General features: G+C 35.1%; 2 protein-coding genes and 1 pseudogene across 7 annotated transcripts; all 3 read left to right on the top strand.

Annotated features, from left to right (window-relative positions):
* The first annotated feature begins 5,785 nt into the window (after positions 1-5,785).
* LOC114323705 (epoxide hydrolase 3-like) lies at positions 5,786-7,980 on the top strand. Of its 2 annotated transcripts, XR_014334934.1 has the most exons (3): positions 5,786-6,351; positions 6,433-6,811; positions 7,458-7,980. XR_014334934.1 is itself a non-coding variant. In XM_082877373.1 (2 exons), the coding sequence occupies exons 1-2, from the start codon at positions 6,013-6,015 to the stop codon at positions 7,524-7,526; spliced, it is 408 nt and encodes a 135-aa protein (XP_082733499.1). In that variant the 5' UTR covers positions 5,792-6,012; the 3' UTR covers positions 7,527-7,980. The 2 variants fall into 2 exon arrangements, 1 of the variants encoding a protein (XP_082733499.1); XM_082877373.1 differs by lacking the exon at positions 6,433-6,811 and having other exon boundaries at positions 5,792-6,351.
* A 764-nt stretch (positions 7,981-8,744) lies between these two features.
* Positions 8,745-10,659, top strand: LOC114260717 (photosynthetic NDH subunit of subcomplex B 2, chloroplastic-like; annotated as a pseudogene). The gene is made up of 2 exons (XR_014334933.1): positions 8,745-9,249; positions 9,825-10,659. The product of XR_014334933.1 is annotated as a photosynthetic NDH subunit of subcomplex B 2, chloroplastic-like (transcript).
* A 1,129-nt stretch (positions 10,660-11,788) lies between these two features.
* LOC114323633 (epoxide hydrolase 2) lies at positions 11,789-15,202 on the top strand. Of its 4 annotated transcripts, none has more exons than XM_082877376.1 (4): positions 11,789-11,859; positions 12,448-13,019; positions 13,981-14,228; positions 14,809-15,202. In XM_082877376.1, exons 2-4 carry the CDS (start codon positions 12,543-12,545, stop codon positions 15,053-15,055), a joined length of 972 nt encoding a protein of 323 aa, XP_082733502.1. In that variant the 5' UTR covers positions 11,789-11,859; positions 12,448-12,542; the 3' UTR covers positions 15,056-15,202. The 4 variants fall into 4 exon arrangements, with proteins under 4 accessions (XP_082733502.1, XP_028127122.2, XP_082733503.1 ...); XM_082877377.1 differs by lacking the exon at positions 11,789-11,859 and adding an exon at positions 11,939-12,125; XM_082877375.1 differs by lacking the exon at positions 11,789-11,859 and adding an exon at positions 12,016-12,352.
* The last annotated feature ends 5,387 nt before the right edge of the window (positions 15,203-20,589 follow it).

The following is a 20,589-nucleotide window of genomic DNA, read 5'->3' on the forward strand; positions in this document are numbered from 1 at the left end:
AAATCATCATATTTTGAGGTCCTCTTCATGTTTGATTGAGGACCTCTTGCTGTTTGAGGACAGTAGCTAGCACTTCCTTCATTAGCCCTCTTTATGCCATAATTTTGCATAATATTTTTGGCCTATGTGTGATCTGTTTTGGAGCATGATGTAAATTGTAGATAGGCTTATTTTGAGCCCTTCTTCAACATTGAAGAAGGGCTCATCACTGTTTGGGACCTCCATGTGCCACTTGTCATTATACCCCTCTTTGGTCCCCATTTTTGTATGATTCATTAGCCTATTATGTCTCTGTTTCTGGGCTCTTTTCAGAACTGAGAACAGCCTTATTTTGACCCATTATTCATGTTTCATTAAGGGTCTTTCATGGTTTGAGGCATCTTTTATATACTTCATGTTATAGCTCTCTTGGTGCCATTATTTTGCATAGCATTTTGAGCATACTTGTATCTGTTTTTGGGGTTTGTCATAAACTGTAATACATCATATTTTTGGCCCCTCTTCAATATTGTAGAAGGCCCCTTCTCTGTTTGGGGCCAGCATTTGTGAGTTGCTTCATTACCCCCCTCTTGGCCCCATTTTTGTATGCTAATCTAGCCTCATTTGTGTTCCCTGTTTAGCCATGCTTTAAACTGTAAACATGCTTGTTTTGGGTCTGCCTAGCTTCTGTCTTCATACTTCATGTCCAAATTATGCATGCATTGCATAGCTATAGGCCATTTCATGCGCCGAAATTCATGTTTCGAGACTCGTTCCATGCATCGGGTGTCATTTCGCCTTGTTTCGGGGCTGTTTGGCCCCTCATTTTGCTACTGATTCTCATGTTTGCACACCATGTTCCGTGTCTTGCCATGCTTTGGTAGAGTGGCATTCGTGCCTAAAGTTCGGTCCTCGGTTTACGTGCATATGTGCACGCATTTCGAGTGTCTCATTTTCATCTCATGGCCACTGATGTGGGTGCGGCTGAGGTCCACTCACATTGGTGTAAGTCCATCTTGCATTGTGTATGCCATGTTTCAATACGTTGTGCATGTTATGTTGTTAGCATTGTGTGTGCCATGTAGTTATATTGCATGTTTGTATGTTTGCTTGCATGCTTAGGTCGCATGTGCATTGTTGTGCATTGTTGTGCATTGCCTCACCTCTTGACCAACCATGATTGAGGTTGGGTCCCTTGTATGTTTTGTGTGCATTGCATTTGACATTGAAATGCATACTTGACTCTTTGGCCATCATGCATCGAAATGCGTGATTGGTGACCTGAGAGTCGAGGGCCATATTCCCTCGAGTCCATTACATGATAGGGAGTGTGTCCATGCATACATGTGCCTGAAATCCTATGCCATATGCTGTCTATTCTCTGTTGCTGTCAAAACTATCTTCTGTAGGGAGTTTCTGCCAACCGGCAGAATTTAGTGCCGACCGGCACTTTTTGAAATGCCGGTGACCCAATAAACAGCCGATGGAAGTTGTGAACTGCCGGTGGGAATTTCCCCTAGCCGGTGGTGCTCTGCAGCATGCAAGGAACCTGTCCTGGAGTTTTGGCAATTTTCAGAGAGACAGGGCAGTATAAACAGAGGTGGCAGTGTTATGGTACGGGCTTTCCGGGCGAGACGGATCCGAGCATGCATCACTCACGCATCCCAAGGCAGGGCTGCGGCCACCTTCTTGCTGCATTTATTTTGTTAATTAATTAAGGGTTTGTAATAATTAATTAGCTAGGATAGTCGATTTATCATTCGGATTGTATTATTCTTTCGGACCCTCCGAGTGAGGGCAATTGTGTAATAAGTGTGCGTGAGTGTGTGTATGTCTTCCAACCCCACGTCTTTCTTCCCTTTTATTTACCCGCTTATGATGGTAGACTAGGGCATATTTAAATTAGCATACCTCATGCTATGCATGCGTGCATTCATACATTTGCCTTGCATGCACCGGGCTCGGCGCATCATTCTAACTGCATTTGTATTTCAATTCCAAATTGAATACGTGTTAGTTGAAGCATTTCACACGTCATTGTAGATTAGCCGAGCCTATCTTAGTTGCATCTTGCATGTGTTGCATTAGCCATCTTAACATGAACTAGGATCATGCATATGATTATTAACTAGTTTTTGTTTTGGCTCGGAGTACTCGGTAAACATTTATGCTTTAGCATACCGCATGCGTGTGAGTGTTGCCATAACAGCATGATTACCATGAGGCTAGCTGCTTATGTGATATAACTGCTTGAATGCCTGTGGATGGAGGTTAAATTACCTAAATTGGGATAACGCATTAAAACTGTGAGTTTTAAGCCCACTAGATAGTGGCAAAACCATCTTTTCTAAAAGCCCACTCGAGGGTGGCAAAACCTGCATTTTAGCCTACTTGCGAGTAGCAAACCATTTTCAAAACAAACATGCTATGTTTTATTCCAATTTAGGCGATTTGGTCTATACTTGTTTGCTGTGCGCATAACATAGTAATTCTAGGCTAATAACCGGAATAAGAACACATAACGTTTTCAAAATTGGATATCATGGTTAGTAGAGGCCGATCTTCGGATCGGGCAAGAGGGGGTGCTCATAGCTGACCTTTCCCAATCGTACCCAAGTTCCCGAGCTGAGGCAACTTTGGTGATGACGGACACGTGGCCTTTGGCACCGAGTCAGGGTTTCCTAAATTCCCCCAAAATAAAATATTTAGGTGGCGACTCTGTATCTGGCAAAGCAGTCCATGTTTGGCACTTCTTTCAAAAATCTGTTTTCTCAAAACGATTTGCCGGATTTGGACTCTTTGGTTCAGATTAAGAACCGTGACACAAATTGAGTCCGAACTGTAGTAGCGAGGGCCCCCACGCGGGCGCGTCTACAATAGGGGATGTACTCCACGGTTTAAGGGAAGATAGGGGATGGACCTCTAAACTGGATGTTGTTGGGAGGAGATAGGGGATGGACTCCGTAGATAGAGCTCATATGCTTATCTAGTAATGTGTTGACAGAGCTCATATGCTTGTCATTGGAAGTGTGATAGTGCTCATATGCATATCTGGAAGTGATGATATAGCTTGTATGCTTATCTGTTGTTGTGTGATATAGCTAGTATGCTTATCTATTATGAAATGGGAAGTGTTTGATATGAGTTACTGTCTCATATGAGTTGTTTGGCCAGGTTCTGAGCCATGGTTATAAATTGAGAATTGAAAAGAATTGGAAAATGGACTGTAATATGGACTTGTATGTCATGAAACCGTAAAGTGTGATAAGGGAAAGTATCTGTGTTGGTCATCTATCAATTGCTAATCTTTTAGTCATTGTTCATATTTGGTTTAGTATATTTCTACTGGGCTGTGGCTCACCCTATATGGGAGTATCATTTTCAGGTACAGGTAGCATGCCACCTCCAAGGACGTAGTTTGGGAGGCTAGAGGCAGGCGGATTTTTGGTTGTTTTATTTCTTTGATGTATTACATGTATATTCAAGCCAAGGGCTTAATGTGTAAATGAGTTAGCACTCTTTTGTTGTAACCAAATGTTAACTTGGAAAGCTGTAAGCCTCTAGGGCATTTGCTTTTACTGTTAACATGTAATACTTTTGTAATGGAACTCTGATGAATAGAAGAATGTGGAGTTTTTATATATCAATGCATGTCTATATTGATGAGTTTAATGTTATTATTTTGAGGGCGTTACATCTCTCCTCTCTCATTATCAATCACTTTTTCTCTCACACATATCTACTCAACTACAATAAAATATCAAGGGCAAATTACACAAATAGTCCCTATAGTTTAGGGTTTGTGTTACTTTGGTCCCTGACATTTCAATTGTGACACATTTGACCCTGAATTTTGAATCTTGTTCCAAATATGGACAATTGAATATATAATTACATTTTTCAAGGGTAAAATTGTCAATTTGATAAAATATAAACTAATTTGAAAAAAATAAATGTCAAAAAAATATTTTTGAATTTTTAAAAATTATTTCTACCTACTAAAATAAAATTATGTAAAATTGATAAATCTTTTAGACATTTATTTATTTTTTTTACCAAATTAATTTTTATTATGTGTTTGGATGATAATCATGTAAAATTAATTTTAAAAAATTAATCATGTAATTTTTATTAATTTTACATAATTTTATCATTGGTGGATAAAAATATTTTTTTGATATTTATTTTTGTCAAATTAGTTTATATTTTATTAAATTGACGATTTTACCCTTGAAAAATCTAATGATATTTTTAATTGTCCTTATTTGGAACAAAATTCAAAATTCAAGGTCAAATGTGTCACAATTGAAAAATCAGGGACCAAAGTGATACAAGTCCCAAACTATAGGGACTATTAGTGTAATTAACCCAAATATCAAATCATTCAAAACTCTAAAACTATTTTCAAAATATACAACCAAACAAATCAAAAAAAATTCTAAACTCTTTCCCTAAAAATTTTTTTGAAAATTTATCTCAAAACACAAACCAAATACACCCACAGTTTTTAAGAAAAAATTTCAAAATTTTGTTTGATTCAAATTTTTTGAAAATAATTTTCAAAATCACTTTTTCTTTCCTGCACATCAATCAATCACTTTTTTCTCTATCTTTTCTCATTCTCAATCACTTTTTCTCTCACACACATTTAGGCCAAGTTTGGAAAGACTAAATAAGTGCACTTTTTGTCTTTTTAGACTAAAAAGTTGAGGTTGAAAATATGAATGTTTGGGTTAACTTTTTGACTTTTTATGAAAAAATGTGTAATAAAAAATTGTAAAAATTGATTTGTAAGAGAAAATTAGAATTGGGAGTTGTGCAGCCGTAATTGTTGACTTTTAGTGAATAGTGATAACTTTTTAACTTTTTGAGTAACTTTTTAGCTTTTTGGCTTTTTGGGGTGTTCCCAAACTTGGCCTTACTCAACTACAACAAAATATCAAATCATCCCGAACTCCAAAACTATTTTCAAAATTTACAACTAAACAAATTAAAAAAAAAATTCTAAACTCTTTCTCAAAAATTTTTTTTTTGAAAATTTATCTCAAAACACAAACTAAACAGACCTTATATTTTAACTTTTGACTTATTTCAATCACATCACTTCTCCATTTTTTTTTATATTTAAAAAAAAATTTAACAAACTTTTCAAAACTAAGGGATTGTTTGGGATGGACGTGCACTTTTTGACTTTTTTACTAAAAAAATAGAGGAAAAAAAATATATGTTTGAGATAATTTTTTGACTTTTTACGAAAAAATATGTATTAAAATATTGTATCAACTAGACAAATTACCGAAGTACCCTTCTGAGCATTGACATACATTGTGCTGTGTCAGTGCACTGAGCTGCGTCAATGCACTATACGGCGTTTTTTTTTATAAAAAAAAAATTTATGTGCATTTCAACAAAGGCTTTTTATTCTTTTTGGCCTCCGAGTATGTTGACTTTTTGACTAAACAATTAATTAGTGGATAATGTTAATTTTTTATATTTTTTTAATAATTTTTTTATTTTTTTCTCTATTTTAGATGGTTCCAAACAAACACTAATACCTCATTTAGCAAGTGATGATTTTAGTCAAAAAAATCACTAAAAAAATTAAAAAGTCAAAAATTTATACCAAAAATTCAAAAATACTCTTTTCTCTCTACTTTTACATAAGTTTTTTTCATAAAAAACTAAAAAATTATCTCAAACGTCTTAATTTTTTTTATCATATTTTAATTAAAAAATTATTAAAAAACAACTTACGTCATAGAAAAGTTCTAAACCCCTCATCCCCCCCCCCCACACGCACACGCACACGCACACGCACACGCACTCTGCTAGAGAGAGAGTAGAGAGAGACATGGAGAGAATATAACACACGCACACACTCTGCTAGAGAGAGAGTAGAGAGAGAGATGGAGAGAATATAACACAAGATGATCAGGTTTATGCACGTAGCAGAAAAAAGGCAAAGGACCAGTGGTCCTCTTCCTTCACGGCTTACCGAAGCTCTGGTACTCATGGCGGCACCAGATCCTCTACATGGCAGCGCACGGCTACAGAGCGGTGGCGCCGGACCTCCACGGCTACGGCGACACCACCGGAGCACCAGTCAACGACTCCACCAAATGCACCACTCTCCATGTGATCGGAGACATCGTTGGTCTCCCTGACAAAATCGCTCCTGCTGAAGACAAGGTGTTTGTGGTTGGGCATGACTGGGGAGCATATATAGGTTGGTATTTGTGTCTACACAGACCTGATAGAGTCAAGGCTTTGGTCAATTTGAGCGTTCATTACCTTCCTAGAAACCCTACGATGAAGCCTGTTGAGATGTTTCGATTCTTGTATGGCGATGATCACTACATTTGCAGATTTCAGGTGAACTTTTAGCCTGAGTTTTTGTTTTAATTTGTGGAGTGAAGGAAAGAGGATTGAGGTCTTATCTGAATTATGTTGTAGGCCCCTGAAGATATTGAAGCTGAGTTTGCCCAAATTGGTGTTAGAAGAGTGGTCAAGAAATTCCTAACATACTGCAATCCTGCTGTTTTTTTTTTTTGGGCAGAAATTTGAAAAGAGAAAGAGTAGAGATTGGTGAAATGAGAATAAAATATACATTTTACTTAGTTTGACATATATTTTTCCTTTCTATGTCCAAATCCTTCTTCAAATCTCCCAATCAAACATAGCATAAATGCGAAGGATTTGGCGATGGCAATTCACCTGATACGCCAGTTATCCTGCCTTCTTGGTTGTCAGAAGAAGATGTTGATTTCTATGCTAGCAAATTTGAGAAGAATGGCTTCACCGGAGGAATTAACTACTACTGAGCTTTTGATTTGTGAGTTGCTTTCTAGTTTTTGCTGACTTTGAGATTTATTGTTGTCTTAATCATGATAATTTCTCAGAAGACAAATCTTCTATCACCATGGTGAAATTCTAAATTTTTAGAGATAGTGCAGCTTCTTTTCATGTAGATTTCAAATCATCCCCAACTTCTTTTTTTCTTTATTTTGATACACAAGCCGAGTTAACTATTCAAATTTGGCTTGAAAACTTTAATAAGTTTTAAAATTTGTTTTTGTCAAGTTAAGCTCGAATAGTTTGGTATTTTTATATAGTTTTAGGCTTATCAAACCGAGTTGAATGAACAATTGATTGTTCGACCTTGGTTTGAAAACTTTAACAAGCTCTAAATGTGTTCAAGATTTATTTGTTTATTTAACAAATTGAGTTTGAACAAGCTTTTAACGAGCCAAACACAAGTCGAGCTCCAGCTGTTCTGTTTGATTTGTTTATCACCCTCAAGAGTTCTCTACAAGTCCTAGGATGGTTATACACTGACACTTTGTGGATTGGATAGTTTTAGTATGCCTATTAGGTTCAAACATGTTGTTGAGTTACCTATACTCAAGAAAGCCAAAAGTGGTTATTACAATTCTCCAGAGATCTTATCTATTTTCCTTTTGTTTCCCACTTCATTGCAGAAACTGGGAACTCACAGCACCTTGGACAGGTTCCCAAGTGAAATTGCCTGTGAAGTTTATTGTGGGTGACTTGGACTTGGTCTATGACATCCGGGGCGCCAAGGAATACATAAATAGTGGTGGATTCAAGAAAGATGTCCCGCTGTTGGATAAAGTTGTGGTCATGGAAGGTGTAGCACATTTTCTCAACCAAGAAAAGCCAGATGAGATCAACAAACACATTCTTGAGTTTATCAAGAAGGTCTGAATTTGTTACCCCCTCTTCTTGATGTGTTTCTTGCAAGCAGTTGGGAAGGCTGCAGAACACAAACTGTAGTGTTTCTGTTGGTGCCGAGTAAAAAGTTTCTTCAATAAATTTTCGAGTAACTTGACTCCCAACGCTGTGTTTGGTTGGAGAATGTTTCACCTATATTTTTTCTTTCTCTTCCCAAATTCTCTAATCAAACACAACGTAAATGTTTAGTGCATGTATTATTATTTTAAGATCTATGAGTCTAAATCTTCGATGCATATGTTAATACAATCTCTCTCTCTCTCTCTCTCTCTCTCTCACACACACACACACACATATTAGTTGGCTTTGATCTGCATTTTATTTTTGTTATGTTTGGACTTGAATTTGATTAAGAACTTGTGGAGGTAAAGAAAGAGGGATTGAAAAAGTGACAAAAATAAAGTAATTTTTTGGGGTCAGTTTTCACCTTATTTTTTTGAAACAAAATCATAAATTCATGGTCAATGTCGAATCAATTGAAATTATAAGGATTAAAATGATACAAAGGCTAAAGTATAGGAACTATTAATATAATTTATCTAATCTAAAAGTATTAAAAAAATAGAAAAATGCCAAAATACACAGGGTTAATTATACTCACCTCCTATAAGATTTGAGAAAAATACAGTTAGTCCCCATACTTTTAACATAATTACATTGACTTCCCTTTAATATAACTAAAATGATTGAAATTAATGCAAATGTGGGTATACACTAAAATAAAATAAATAAAAAAAGATAATTTTAGTTAAAAATATATAGGAATATCATTTTTTCATTAATATGACTAATAAATCACCTAATTGTTATGTGAATTAAGAGGAGTCGGCATAATTATGTCAAAAATATAGGACTAATTCTATTTTTTTCAAACTCTATGGGCGGTGAGTGTAATTTATCCAAATACAAAATAGAAGAAGAAACAGTAGGGACAAAAGGATAGAGGGGTGAGTGACTGGTCTATAATGTGTGCAAAGTGTATGGAGGAGAGGCTGCTGCATAATAAAGTAAGTTAGTTTTCTATATTTATCATTATCTCGTCAACTCATGGCTTCTCTACTATCCTTTTTTAATACTAGTACCAGTATTCTTCTTCCAAAACCAACCTTAAGCTTAACAAAGGCCTGTGCTGCTGCAGGTGGTGGTGGTGCAACCACCCTTTCCCCGGCGGAGGAGAGTAGTCTTTAGCAGCAGTTTGGCTGGAAAGGGATTAAATTTTCAGGGCCGTTGTCGGGGGAGGAGGTTGAGCTGACAGTGAGAAATGGAAGCTCACTGAGGCTTCGAATACCGGACGGCCATGTCACTTCTTACAAGCCCAATGTCTATTGGAAAGCTGATGGTTTTGAGGAGGTTTTGTACACCATTCCTGGTCAAGAAGCCGAAGCCAAAGCCAAAGCCAAAGGAGGGATTGGTTTGGTGATAAATGACGTGTCTGAGTCTGAAGCGAATTCCAAACCTGTCATCACTTCGCAATGGACCCTTAAGGATGTGGATTCTGATTCCATTGATGCTCTCCAGGTATACTTGAATTATTGTGTTTTGAATTTTACAAATTTTGAGCATTAATAATCATTTTTAAGGAGGATAAGCACAAAATTTAATTATATGTGAATTTCTAAGATTAAATATGAAGTTTTTCAGTGATGAATTATGATGGTTTCGAAGAAGAAGAAAGAACAATATAAAAGTAGTTATTTTGAAATATTTCGTACTCTTTAAAGATTATAGTTATAGAAAAAAGATCAATATAAATTCACTAAAAAAATAAGAATAAAGATCAATATAAATTCACTGTAAAAAAAAATATTGAATTTTCATATTTTTTTGTATTGGTGATTTTTTTATTAAATGTATCTAGTTGAAATGGATCTAAAATGTATAAATAAATATAAGTTAAAATATTTTATAAAAAAAAAAAACACTAAAAAAAGGGGAATGAGGATTGAAAATTGAAAAATATGGTTTTGAAAATTTCAAACCAAACAAAGTGATGCTTCCTTCTAACTGTAAATTTCAAATCAACAGAAATAGAAATCATATAAAATGGAAGCAGAATTGTAATAATTATGGAGAAAATTCCATTGTTGTTGTAGGTTGAATTGAGCTGCAAGAGTGGAAATCTTGACATAAGCTATGTAGTGTCACTGTACCCGGTGAGCATGGCAACAGCAGTGATAGTGAAAAACAATGGCCGCAAACCTGTCAAACTGACGGGTGCTATACTCAACCACTTCAAGTTCAAGAAGAGAGACGGGACATCAATCAAAGGACTTCGATCTTGCTCTTACTTCACCCACCCTCCCCTAACGTCTCCATTCCAAGTTTTATTTCCATCCGAAGCCATGAAATATGAAGAAAACCCCGCTTGGTTCTCTTTTGGGTACGAGCCTGAAAAGAAACCTGGAGTGTGGAGCGTTCAAGACGTGCCCATCACCATTTTGAAGAGTAAGCTCAGCAGAGTCTACGCTGCTCCTCCAGAAGAAAGACGTAAACATTTTTATAACACTGCACCTTCTAAATACGAAACCATTGATCAGGGGAGAGAGCTATTCTTCAGGATAATCAAGATTGGTTTTTAAGACATCTATGTATCGAGCCCTGGTTCCTTGTCACACAAATTTGGAAATGAGGGTTATTTTATCTGCACCGGCTCTGCTTCAATGCTGGTTCCTGTGCTTGTCAACCCTGGTGAAGAATGGAGAGCTGCTCAAGTTATTGAACACGATAACTTGTAATTTATTTCAATTGAAATCATTTTTTTTTTCTCTTTTCGATTATTTTTTTCCTGGAGGATTGATTTTTCTGTTTGAAATAGAAGAAACAGTTTGTTGATGCTCCTATATACTCTCATTTCATTTGTCAATAATGTTGTTTTATTCACTCGACACAAAAATGTACAAATAAAGAGAAATGTGAAGTTTAAATTAATTTTGAGGGGGTTCGAGAAATTGAAATGTACTTTTAATTAACATATTTGGGCTAAAATGGAAATGAGATTTGTTAGAGAGATTCAAAATTTTAAGATAAATTACACTGACACCCCTTCAGATTTAGTCCGATTATATTCTATCCCCTAACATTATAGAAATTAGATTCTTACTCTTGTGGTTAATAGTCTCATTTCACAAACCCCTGCTTATATAAAAGGTAACAACTCCTGGTAGAAAAATAGAGAAAATTACATTTAAAAAAAAAAGTAAAGCAAAGGAAAAAAAAAAATAGAAGTAGTAGAGCAAAACAAGAAAAGATCAAGTGTATGAATTCAATATCTTTTGAATACTAACGTTAATTCTGTCTAAATAATTGTAATGACAAGGGGTCAATGTAATTTTTCAAACATCAAGAGTGATATGTATTAAACCCAAACCTCAGGGGATGTAAGTATAATTTATTCAAAATTTTATTATGCCTACAAGTGCTAAATTTATCGGGTTATTTACATGAAGACCTCCTAAACTATTGAAAAATATCACTTTGACATCCTAAATTATAAAAACGTACAAATAGACCTTATAAACTATTGAAAAATATTACTTTATCCCCTAAACTATAATAAGGTACAAATGAACCCTTTAAACTATCAACGTGTTTCATTTTGGCCCCTTCTGTTAAGTGGTCTAATTCGTACATTTTTACAATTTAGGAAGTTCATTTTACGCTTTTATAGTTTATGAGATAAAATAATATTTCTCAATAATTTAAAGAGTTCAAATGATACTTCTTGATAGTTTAGAAAGTTTTCGTGTAAATAACCTTCAAACAATTATAAACTAAGAAGAAGAAGAAGATAAGGCTAAATTCTTGGCCAACCGCTGTGCATCTCATCTGAAGATCAGTGAAAAAAAAAATTGCATTTCAGGGCATGTTTTCAAAAAAAATTATAAATCAGTGGTAAACTTTATCAACTTTAATAACTAAAGTTATAAACATTTTTGTAAATTTGTAAATATATTTTTGAAAAGACCACAGATTTGCAATTTTCCTAAAAAAAAAAATTTTGAAAAAATCTCAAGAAAATATATCTATCTATATTTATATACTATAAATGCCTCTTCCAATTTTGCTACAGTAAAAGTGGCTCTCCAACCAACAGGGCGATTGGTCAAAACTTCAGACTCTCATTAGAAGGTCCATCGTTCAAATTCTCCATCTAAGTGGATCTTATTCCCCGTATATTTATTAGAGCTTTTTCTCTCCTATTTTGAGAGTTTCTTTATATTGAATTACATGTTGTATTGTATTTCATTTTTACCAATATAATTATAATTCATTGAGTTTCACCACAAACCACTCTCTTCTCTTGCCTATCTGCCATTACAGCAGCAAAATTTTATCCAAAAATGCATATGGTTGGGTTAAGAAATATTTTTGGCAGCTTCATATGGCATTTGGTGGTGATGCTCTTTCTTTCTTTAACTTTCCTAATGTCCTGTATATTTTTTATATTGCTATGGCCGGCTAAACATTTCATTTTCACCTATATAATTATGATTCATTGAGTTTCACCACAACCCACTCTCTCTTCTCTTTCCCATCTGCCATTACAGCAGCAAAATTTTATCCAAAAATGCATATGGTTGGGTTAACAAATATTTTTAGCAGCTTCATATGGCATTGGGTGGTGATGCTCTTCTTTCTTTAACTTTCCTAATGTCCTGTATATTTTTTATATTGCTATGGCCGGCTAATCATTTCATTTTGTTTTTTAATTCACAGCTCTTATTTTGTCCCTTTCCTGAGAAACAATCTCTAGACTGCCATAAACATCTCAAGGTAACACACTGAGAAATACCACAAACACTCTGTTAGAGATGGAGGGGATAGAGCATAAGATGATTAGTGTCAATGGCATAAACATGCACATAGCAGAAAAAGGCAAAGGCCCAATGGTCCTATTCCTCCACGGCTTCCCCGAGCTCTGGTACTCTTGGCGCCACCAAATCCTCTACATGGCAACTCAAGGGTACCGAGCTGTGGCCCCAGATCTCCGTGGCTACGGTGACACAACGGGGCCTCCTGTCAATGACTTCACTAAATTCACCATCCTCCATGTGCTTGGAGACATCATGGCGCTCCTTGACAAAATCGCACCCGATGAAGACAAGGTGTTTGTGGTTGGGCATGACTGGGGAGCATACATAGCCTGGTACTTGTGTCTGTTCAGACCTGATAGAGTCAAGGCTATGGTGAATTTGAGTGTTCATTTCCTTCCCAGAAGCCCTACGATGAACTTTGTAGATATCTTTCGAGGATTGTATGGCGATGACCACTACGTTTACAGATTTCAGGTTTTCTTGTCTTTTCATTTTAAGTTTTGAATCCATGTTCATTAATTTGGTTCATAAAATCTTTTTTGTCTGCTTTTTTTTTTTTTTTCCTGTGGGATTGATTACTTCCACACACAAATAGCGTCTATATGTGTGAAGCCTTGTTCATTTGATCTGTACTCTTTGGTTGGTGCATAGTTTATGTTTTCAATGGTTGATTGCTGAATATAAGAATTGATTGGATGATCTGTACTCTTTGATTTGTGTATAGTTTTATCCATTATTATATTAGAACCATATTTTCAATGGTTGATTGTTGAATATAAGAATTGATGAAACTTGGATTCGCATTAGATCCGATGTCAAGTTCATGTAAAATTTAAGTTTAGCTCTATTTGTATACATCACTATTAGTACAATTATTTATTGTGGTCAAAATTTAGACAATTTGTTTAGGAATTTGGTGGAATTAACTTCGATAAATTTAACACCATCTATCTATCTATTTATTTGTTTTTGCTTTGGGTTATTTGACTATGTTGCATTGACATAATTGAATTGATGTAGATAGCAACAATTCATGTGATCATGGGAGGGTTGTATGCGGTTGAGGTTGATTCAATTCGCAACCAAATTGTGTTCTAAGTTTTTCAACCGAGCATCCAACCAAACCAAGCAAGTGAAAGAACCCTACCAAGCCAAATTGACAAACGACTTACTTGATCAAATCCAAACCAAACAGAAAGATGACGTTCAGTTCGGATTGGGTTCAGTTTTTCTATTTCAACCCAACTACTTCTTAAATAGCCCCATCCATCAAATCGGATTATTTGGCCAAATGAGTTTCACCCCTTGAATCCATACCCAATGTGTTTCAACTTATCTCCCCTCTCTCCTCTATCTGGGTATATGCGCACGCGCAAGCGCGCACGCGCGCACACACACACACACAAGGTCTTGGCTAAATTAAATTATGTTGTAGGTACCTGGGGAAATTGAAGCTGAGTTTGCCCAGATTGGTGTTAGAAGGGTGGTCAAGAAATTCCTAACATACCGCGATCCTGCTCCATTTCTTTTCCCTAAAGGTAAAGGATTTGGGGATGTCAATTCACCTGATACTCAAGTTATCTTGCCTTCTTGGTTGTCGGAACAAGATGTCGATTACTATGCTAGCAAATTTGAGAAGAATGGATTCACCGGAGGAATTAATTACTACCGAGTTATACATCAGTAAGTTACCTTCGAAACTTTTAAATCCAAGGGTGTGGTTATGCAATGACATCTAAAATCTTGCACGTGCAATTAGTTTATGAGTTGGGGATCGATTGGTTTTAAATTAGGCCTACCATAAATTATGTCAATCTTCTGATCCGTTTGTTACGGTGAAACACTTTTTTTTGAAAATTATTTTACCCATTTTCTAACATTTGGTACAATGGAAAATGAAAGTCAATGGAAAACATTTCCATATTCAATAGAAAACAAGCTTATTAGGGTGGAAAACATTTTCTATTTTTGAAAGGTAAAAAACATTTTTTGGACTAAGTCTTACCAATGCCGCCGCCACCACCACTCCACCAATACCATCACCACCACCACTCCAATACCATCACCACCACCACTTCCTCCTCCACCACCCCACCACTAATACAAGCACTAGCACATTAGTTTGAAAACGTTCTCCAAAACTTTATTCTAGAAAATATTCTCTACTGAAACAAATGGACTGCTAGCCATGATTTTATTTCTAGGTTCAATTCATGTGGTTGATTTACCAATTTCCCCCCCTTTTTCCCCCTCTACATTGCAGAAACTGGGAACTCACAGCACCCTGGACAGGGTCCCAAGTGAAAGTGCCTGTGAAGTTTGTTGTGGGTGACTTGGACTTGGTCTATAACATCCCAGGCGCAAAGGAATACATACATAATGGCGAATTCAAGAAAGATGTGCCGCTATTGGAGGAAGTTGTTGTCATGGAAGGTGTAGCACATTTTCTCAACCAAGAAAAGCCAGAGGAGATCAACAAACACATTCTTGAGTTCATCAAGAAGTTCTGATTTTCTTACCCCTTCTTCTTGTTGTTTCTTGCAATAAGTTTGACAACCTATGGAACACAGTTTTTCTGCTGGTGCCCACTGGTGGTGTTGTCATAAACAAATGAATTAGCTTCTATATAGAAATTTTCAAGTAATTTGGCTTCTAAATTATTGATTTTGAGATTGACTAAGGATTCGAAATACAGGTTATATATCTAGCCTACTCTTAAAGATGAGGGGAAAGAGAGACACTAAGCAGCAGTTGCAAGTCGTACAAACAAACATAAGCTAAAGGAGCACTGCCACCCAATCTTGCCTCTGGCAAGAATCGAATTCCTGACCTCTCATACGTGAGGGGCAGGAAGATGCTGCTAGGCTAGAAACCCATTGGCCTGGTCTAAATCTTCAATGCATGTATTATTCACTCTTTGCTGAGTTTTGACTCTCTCCTCTCTCTCTCTCTCTCCAACACACACGATTGAGCTGACAAGATGGTCACATCATCTGAAGCAAACAATGATATGGATCAATAACGAGTCCATTCAAACAAGTTTTAACGAGTTGAACACGAGTTAAGTTCGAATAATACAACGTGTGTTGCGTGGAAGCTTGACGACCAGAGAGTAGAAACTGGGCAAGCCCGAGTTTCGGGCTTTGTCCAGTTTGCAAGCACAAGTTACTTTTTTTAATACACCTATAATATTTTTAGAAAAAAAAAAAAAAAAAACTTCAAAAAATTTATCAAATACAAAAAAAATATAAAAATTTAATACATTTTCATATTTTGTTACATTCAATAAATTTGTTAAAGATTTTTATATAAATTTTATATATTTTTAAATATATCAAGTAGATCTAAACAGTAAAAAATAAATAAATATTTTAAAAAATCACTAAAAATATAAAAATACAAATTGAAAACTCATAAAACTTTTTTTTTTTTTTTTAAACACTCCAAACCAAACATTGATTTTTAAGATTGAATGAGAAATTCAATTAGCAGTACACTTCCATCAAAGAAATTATGTACAAAATTTACAAGTATACTACAATGAAATCAAGTAACCAAAGCTCACAAAAACTAGAAAAAAATCATAATTAAGCAATTGAGTGTGATTTCTAAGATCGAATCAGAAATTCAATTAGCAGTACAGTTCAAATCAAAGAATACAAAAACAACACACGCATTGATTGATGCATACACATATATGAAGAATTGATTGTTTTCTAGGTCAAAATTCGAGATCGAAGAGGAAGTTTTTGGAGAGAGAAAGAGGAGAGAGAAAGGAGGAGACCTTGGGGACGGCGTTGCCGAGTTCGACGATGAGTTCCCCATGATCGTCGTCTAAATCGGAGCAGTAACTAAACTTGTATACATGTAGACATGTACGTATACATATACAGTAGAATTCAGCATTAGTTTGTGGCTATTGCCATGCCAGTTTTAACGAGTCCAGATCCCCTCCTTGAGCCCCTCCTTCATTTCTTCCTTGCAGGGGCTTTCGGGTCCACTTTGAAGCCCAGTTTTGATAATTTGACCCGTTCATATTTTTAGATTTATTCAGTATATCATACCTGTAAAAAATCAAGTTGATCGGATATCAGAAAGTATGCGTTCAGAAAATTGGGATTACAAACTATTTTTTAATAAACAGTTTTCCGAACACATACTTTATGATATCCGATCAACTTGATTTTTTACAGGTATGATATACTAAATAAATCTAAAAATATGAACGGTTCGGATTATCAAAATTGGGCCTCAAAGTGGGCCTGAAGGCCCTGCAAGGAGGGAATGAAGGACCGAAATGAAGGAGAGGATCCCAATTCAGTTTTAACTGCTGCCAGGTCAATGTACCATCACTAGGGGTCGTCGTATATCCACTAGGCCGATCCGTTGTATTTTGAACGGATGCGTGATGATAAGATCTGCTGTATTTTGAATGGATACGTGATGATGAGCGAACGACTATAAATTAATTTTTTTCAATTCGTTTAGTTCTAGACAGATGGTAGATTTGAAACTCTTTTAGCCGCAATCGAATCTCCAAATCGCAAGTACCCTTAATAATTTGTAAAATTTTGTATTTTTAATTTATTTAGATATTTTGTTTGTGTTTTTAATTAAAAAATAATTTAACTATTCTATTGTTTTTTCAATTTAGAAATCCTTTTATCAAATGGCAAAGGTTGATATTTAGTATTTTTGTGTAGAAAATATAAGACTTAATTTTGTCATTTTTTTTAAATCAAATTAAATAGTTTTTAAATAAAAAAAAGTAATGAAATAGTTTTGATAATGTATAATTTTCTTATATGTATTTATTATTAGTATTTGACAATTTACTTGATAATCTTTTAGTTATGTTGAGTTGGATTGTTATAAAAAAAAAATGTTGACCAGTTGTTATATTATGTTTAAAATTTGTAAAAGTTTAAATTGCCAAACCGATTCGCATCCATCCGCTAATCCGCTCAATCCACATCTGTCAATTCGACGAACAGATATGGATTGATTTTTTTCAATCCGCCCATCCGCCGGACAGATAGCGAATTAGAGATTTCCCGGCCGCAACTAAACCGCGAACACATCTAATGTCCACCCAACTTGACCGAACCGATCCAATCCTATTGATTTTGGACGAGTGCATGTCTTCCGACAAACGAATGCGGATAAAATATTTCAAAATCCATGGATATGGTTTGGATGGAGGATCAATCATCCTCCACCCGCATGAACCCGATCTGTCCGTAGATGAAATTCAAAAAAACAAAAGAAATTGCTAACAGCATAGAATAAAAATAATAACATATATGTTTTGTGAAAATAGAAAATAATATTTTTGCCATGGTCTATTATAAACAAATAATACATATTTTTTCAGATTATTAGTTATTGAAAATTGTAAACGTTATGAATTATAATTCAAAAAAATGTCCAAATTTTGTAAATTTCATACTGCCAAATCGATTATATTCATCCGCTAAACCGATGGACAGATACAGATTAATTTTTTTCAATCCACCTAATTTTGAACGGATGGCTAATGAGATGCCACCTGGCTAAACCCAATTCACGATCACCCCAAACCATTACAATCGTGTGCCTATTTTTTTTATTAGGGAAATTATTGTTCAAAAGGTGGTTTTTAAAAAATTATTACATATTGAAAAAATTTATGATATTAATTGTTAATATTTATAATACTTTGGGAAACTTACGTATAGATCATAATAGATAGATTTATTGTCCAATAAGTCATCAAACATTATTAAAAAATATCACTAATTGTTAATTTTCAAAAGCAGTTTAAAAATTTTGTCACAAAAAATGTCACTAATTATAAATTTTAATGACAGTTTAAAAAAAAATTACTAATTATAAGTTTTAGCAATATTTTATAAAAATCGTGACAAAAAAATTATTAATTATCAATTTTAATAACACTTATTATCAATAAGACTTGATGAAATTAAGTCCAACTATTAAAATCTATTGATAATTTAACCTAATATTTTTTTATTTTATTTTTTTTGGTAAATACTTTTCACTGATACAATGCCAATATAATTCCCCTTTTTTTTTTTGTTACATGTTTCCTTGGAAATAGAAATGGCAAAGGATAGGGAAAAACAATGTTAGGTTTGTAATCTCTCGTTTCTGTCTTTGTTTATGTATATGCCTAGGAGTGTAAAAATGGCCCGTGGCCCGTGGATGGCCTGAAACCCGTCCGCAGCCCGGTTAGGTCCGAGCTTGAGCTCTGGGCCTGAGCCTGGACCATCATTTTTGAAGCCCACCATTGGCCCAGCCCATCGGTCTGCTTAAGACCCACTCAAGACTCAACCCGAGGCCAGGCCCACTGAGTCGGCCCTTCAGCCCGCCCAAGGCCTGAATACCCCTAGGCCTGGGCCTAATGTTTTGGCCCATGGGCTAGCTCGGCCAAGTCCAAATTTTGGCAGGAGCCTGCGAGGCCCATGGGCTAGGTCAGGCCAAATTTACACCCCTATATCTACCTGTTGTTATTGGAGTTGAAAAAATTAGAGAAGTGGTAAGAGCAAAAAAATTTCAAGATAATCTGTCGCATACTTACAAACGTGCGTCAATCGAAACTTACTTATCAAATGTTCTATTCTAACTTTTATTATTGTAAAAATATTTTACACTTCTACATTATATTTATATTTTGATAACATTAATACAAATAAACTAAAAATAAATCAAAACTAACAAACAAAAGTCAAATTATCCTAATTATTTATCACTTTGATAATTTTTTTAGTTTCATTACCAGTCTCAAATTATTATTCTACAAATACAAAACACATCTAATAAAAGTCTCAAAAAAAATTCATTATCAAAACAAGGAGTAAATGGGTTAAAAAAAATAATAATAATGAACAAATAAAATTCACTCAAAACTTTTGAATAAATAGGTCTAATTAATAAGATCTATTAGTGGTAATTATTATTTTATGTTAGGTGGCCTATTGGCCCAATTTTAAGGGAAAGTCAATTGGCAAAAAGGTCAAGCCTCGAAGAGGCCCAAAAGCCCAAGCTAGCATCATGCAGAACATGGTGATCAGACCCACAACACAAGCACATACAAAATTTAAGAAGGCCCATCAATATAAAGGCCCAATGCTCAGAGGCCTATTGGCCCAATTTTAGAACTGTGTAGTAGGGCAGTGTACCCCTCTCCCACACATTTATGAAGCCCACACTTATTGAGCTCACATTAAACCCACTTGTACGTGAGAGGGAAACGGGTCTGTTGTGCCTTGGTGGACCTTATTCCAGGCCCAATTTAATGATCACTCACGGAGAAAACTATTTATGCAAAAAATCAAATTGATTGAATATCAGTATTCATGTGATCAAATTATATTTGTATTTAAAAATTTGAGAATTTGTTGCTAAAATCATACTTGCTTTTTATATATATAAAAAAAAAGACATGTGATTATGTGATTATCGATATTTGATCATCCTAATTTTTTATATGAATATTCTACTCAACTAGCTATACAGAATGAAGAGCTTGAATTATTAACGTGAGCCGAGGATGCCTCTAGAAGGGCACACTTCAGAAGGATACACACACCAGCATGATATATCTGTTACATAAAATACAAAATCCAATTCATAAGCTGTGCCAAATGCCAACTTCACTAACTTGTGACCCCAACCCATGTTCCCCAGTGGGCTTTTGGACATTTCAGTAGTTCGAATTGAGTTGGGTACAAAAAGGGAAGGTAGCGAAATTAAGGATAATGTCAAGTCACATGTTTATGGGACCTAAAAAGCCCATTCTTCACATTATAATATGTTTCTTTTTCTTATCAACCATCTTCTTCTCCACATACTTTCAAGTGCTTGCATACATGTTTAGCTAAATTGGGATAATCTAACTAAGTCTTCACATTTAGAAATCCTCCATCTTTCACCTAATACCAAATGCCATGTTGGGATTTGGGACCCCTAAACCAACTCTATGTAATAAATAATTATTCATTAATTCTGAAATATTATTTAATATTATTCATATTGTGTTTTT

Source organism: Camellia sinensis, chromosome 7, assembly GCF_055761805.1.
Source record: "Camellia sinensis isolate YWXY chromosome 7, ASM5576180v1, whole genome shotgun sequence".
Taxonomy (NCBI): domain Eukaryota; kingdom Viridiplantae; phylum Streptophyta; class Magnoliopsida; order Ericales; family Theaceae; genus Camellia; species Camellia sinensis.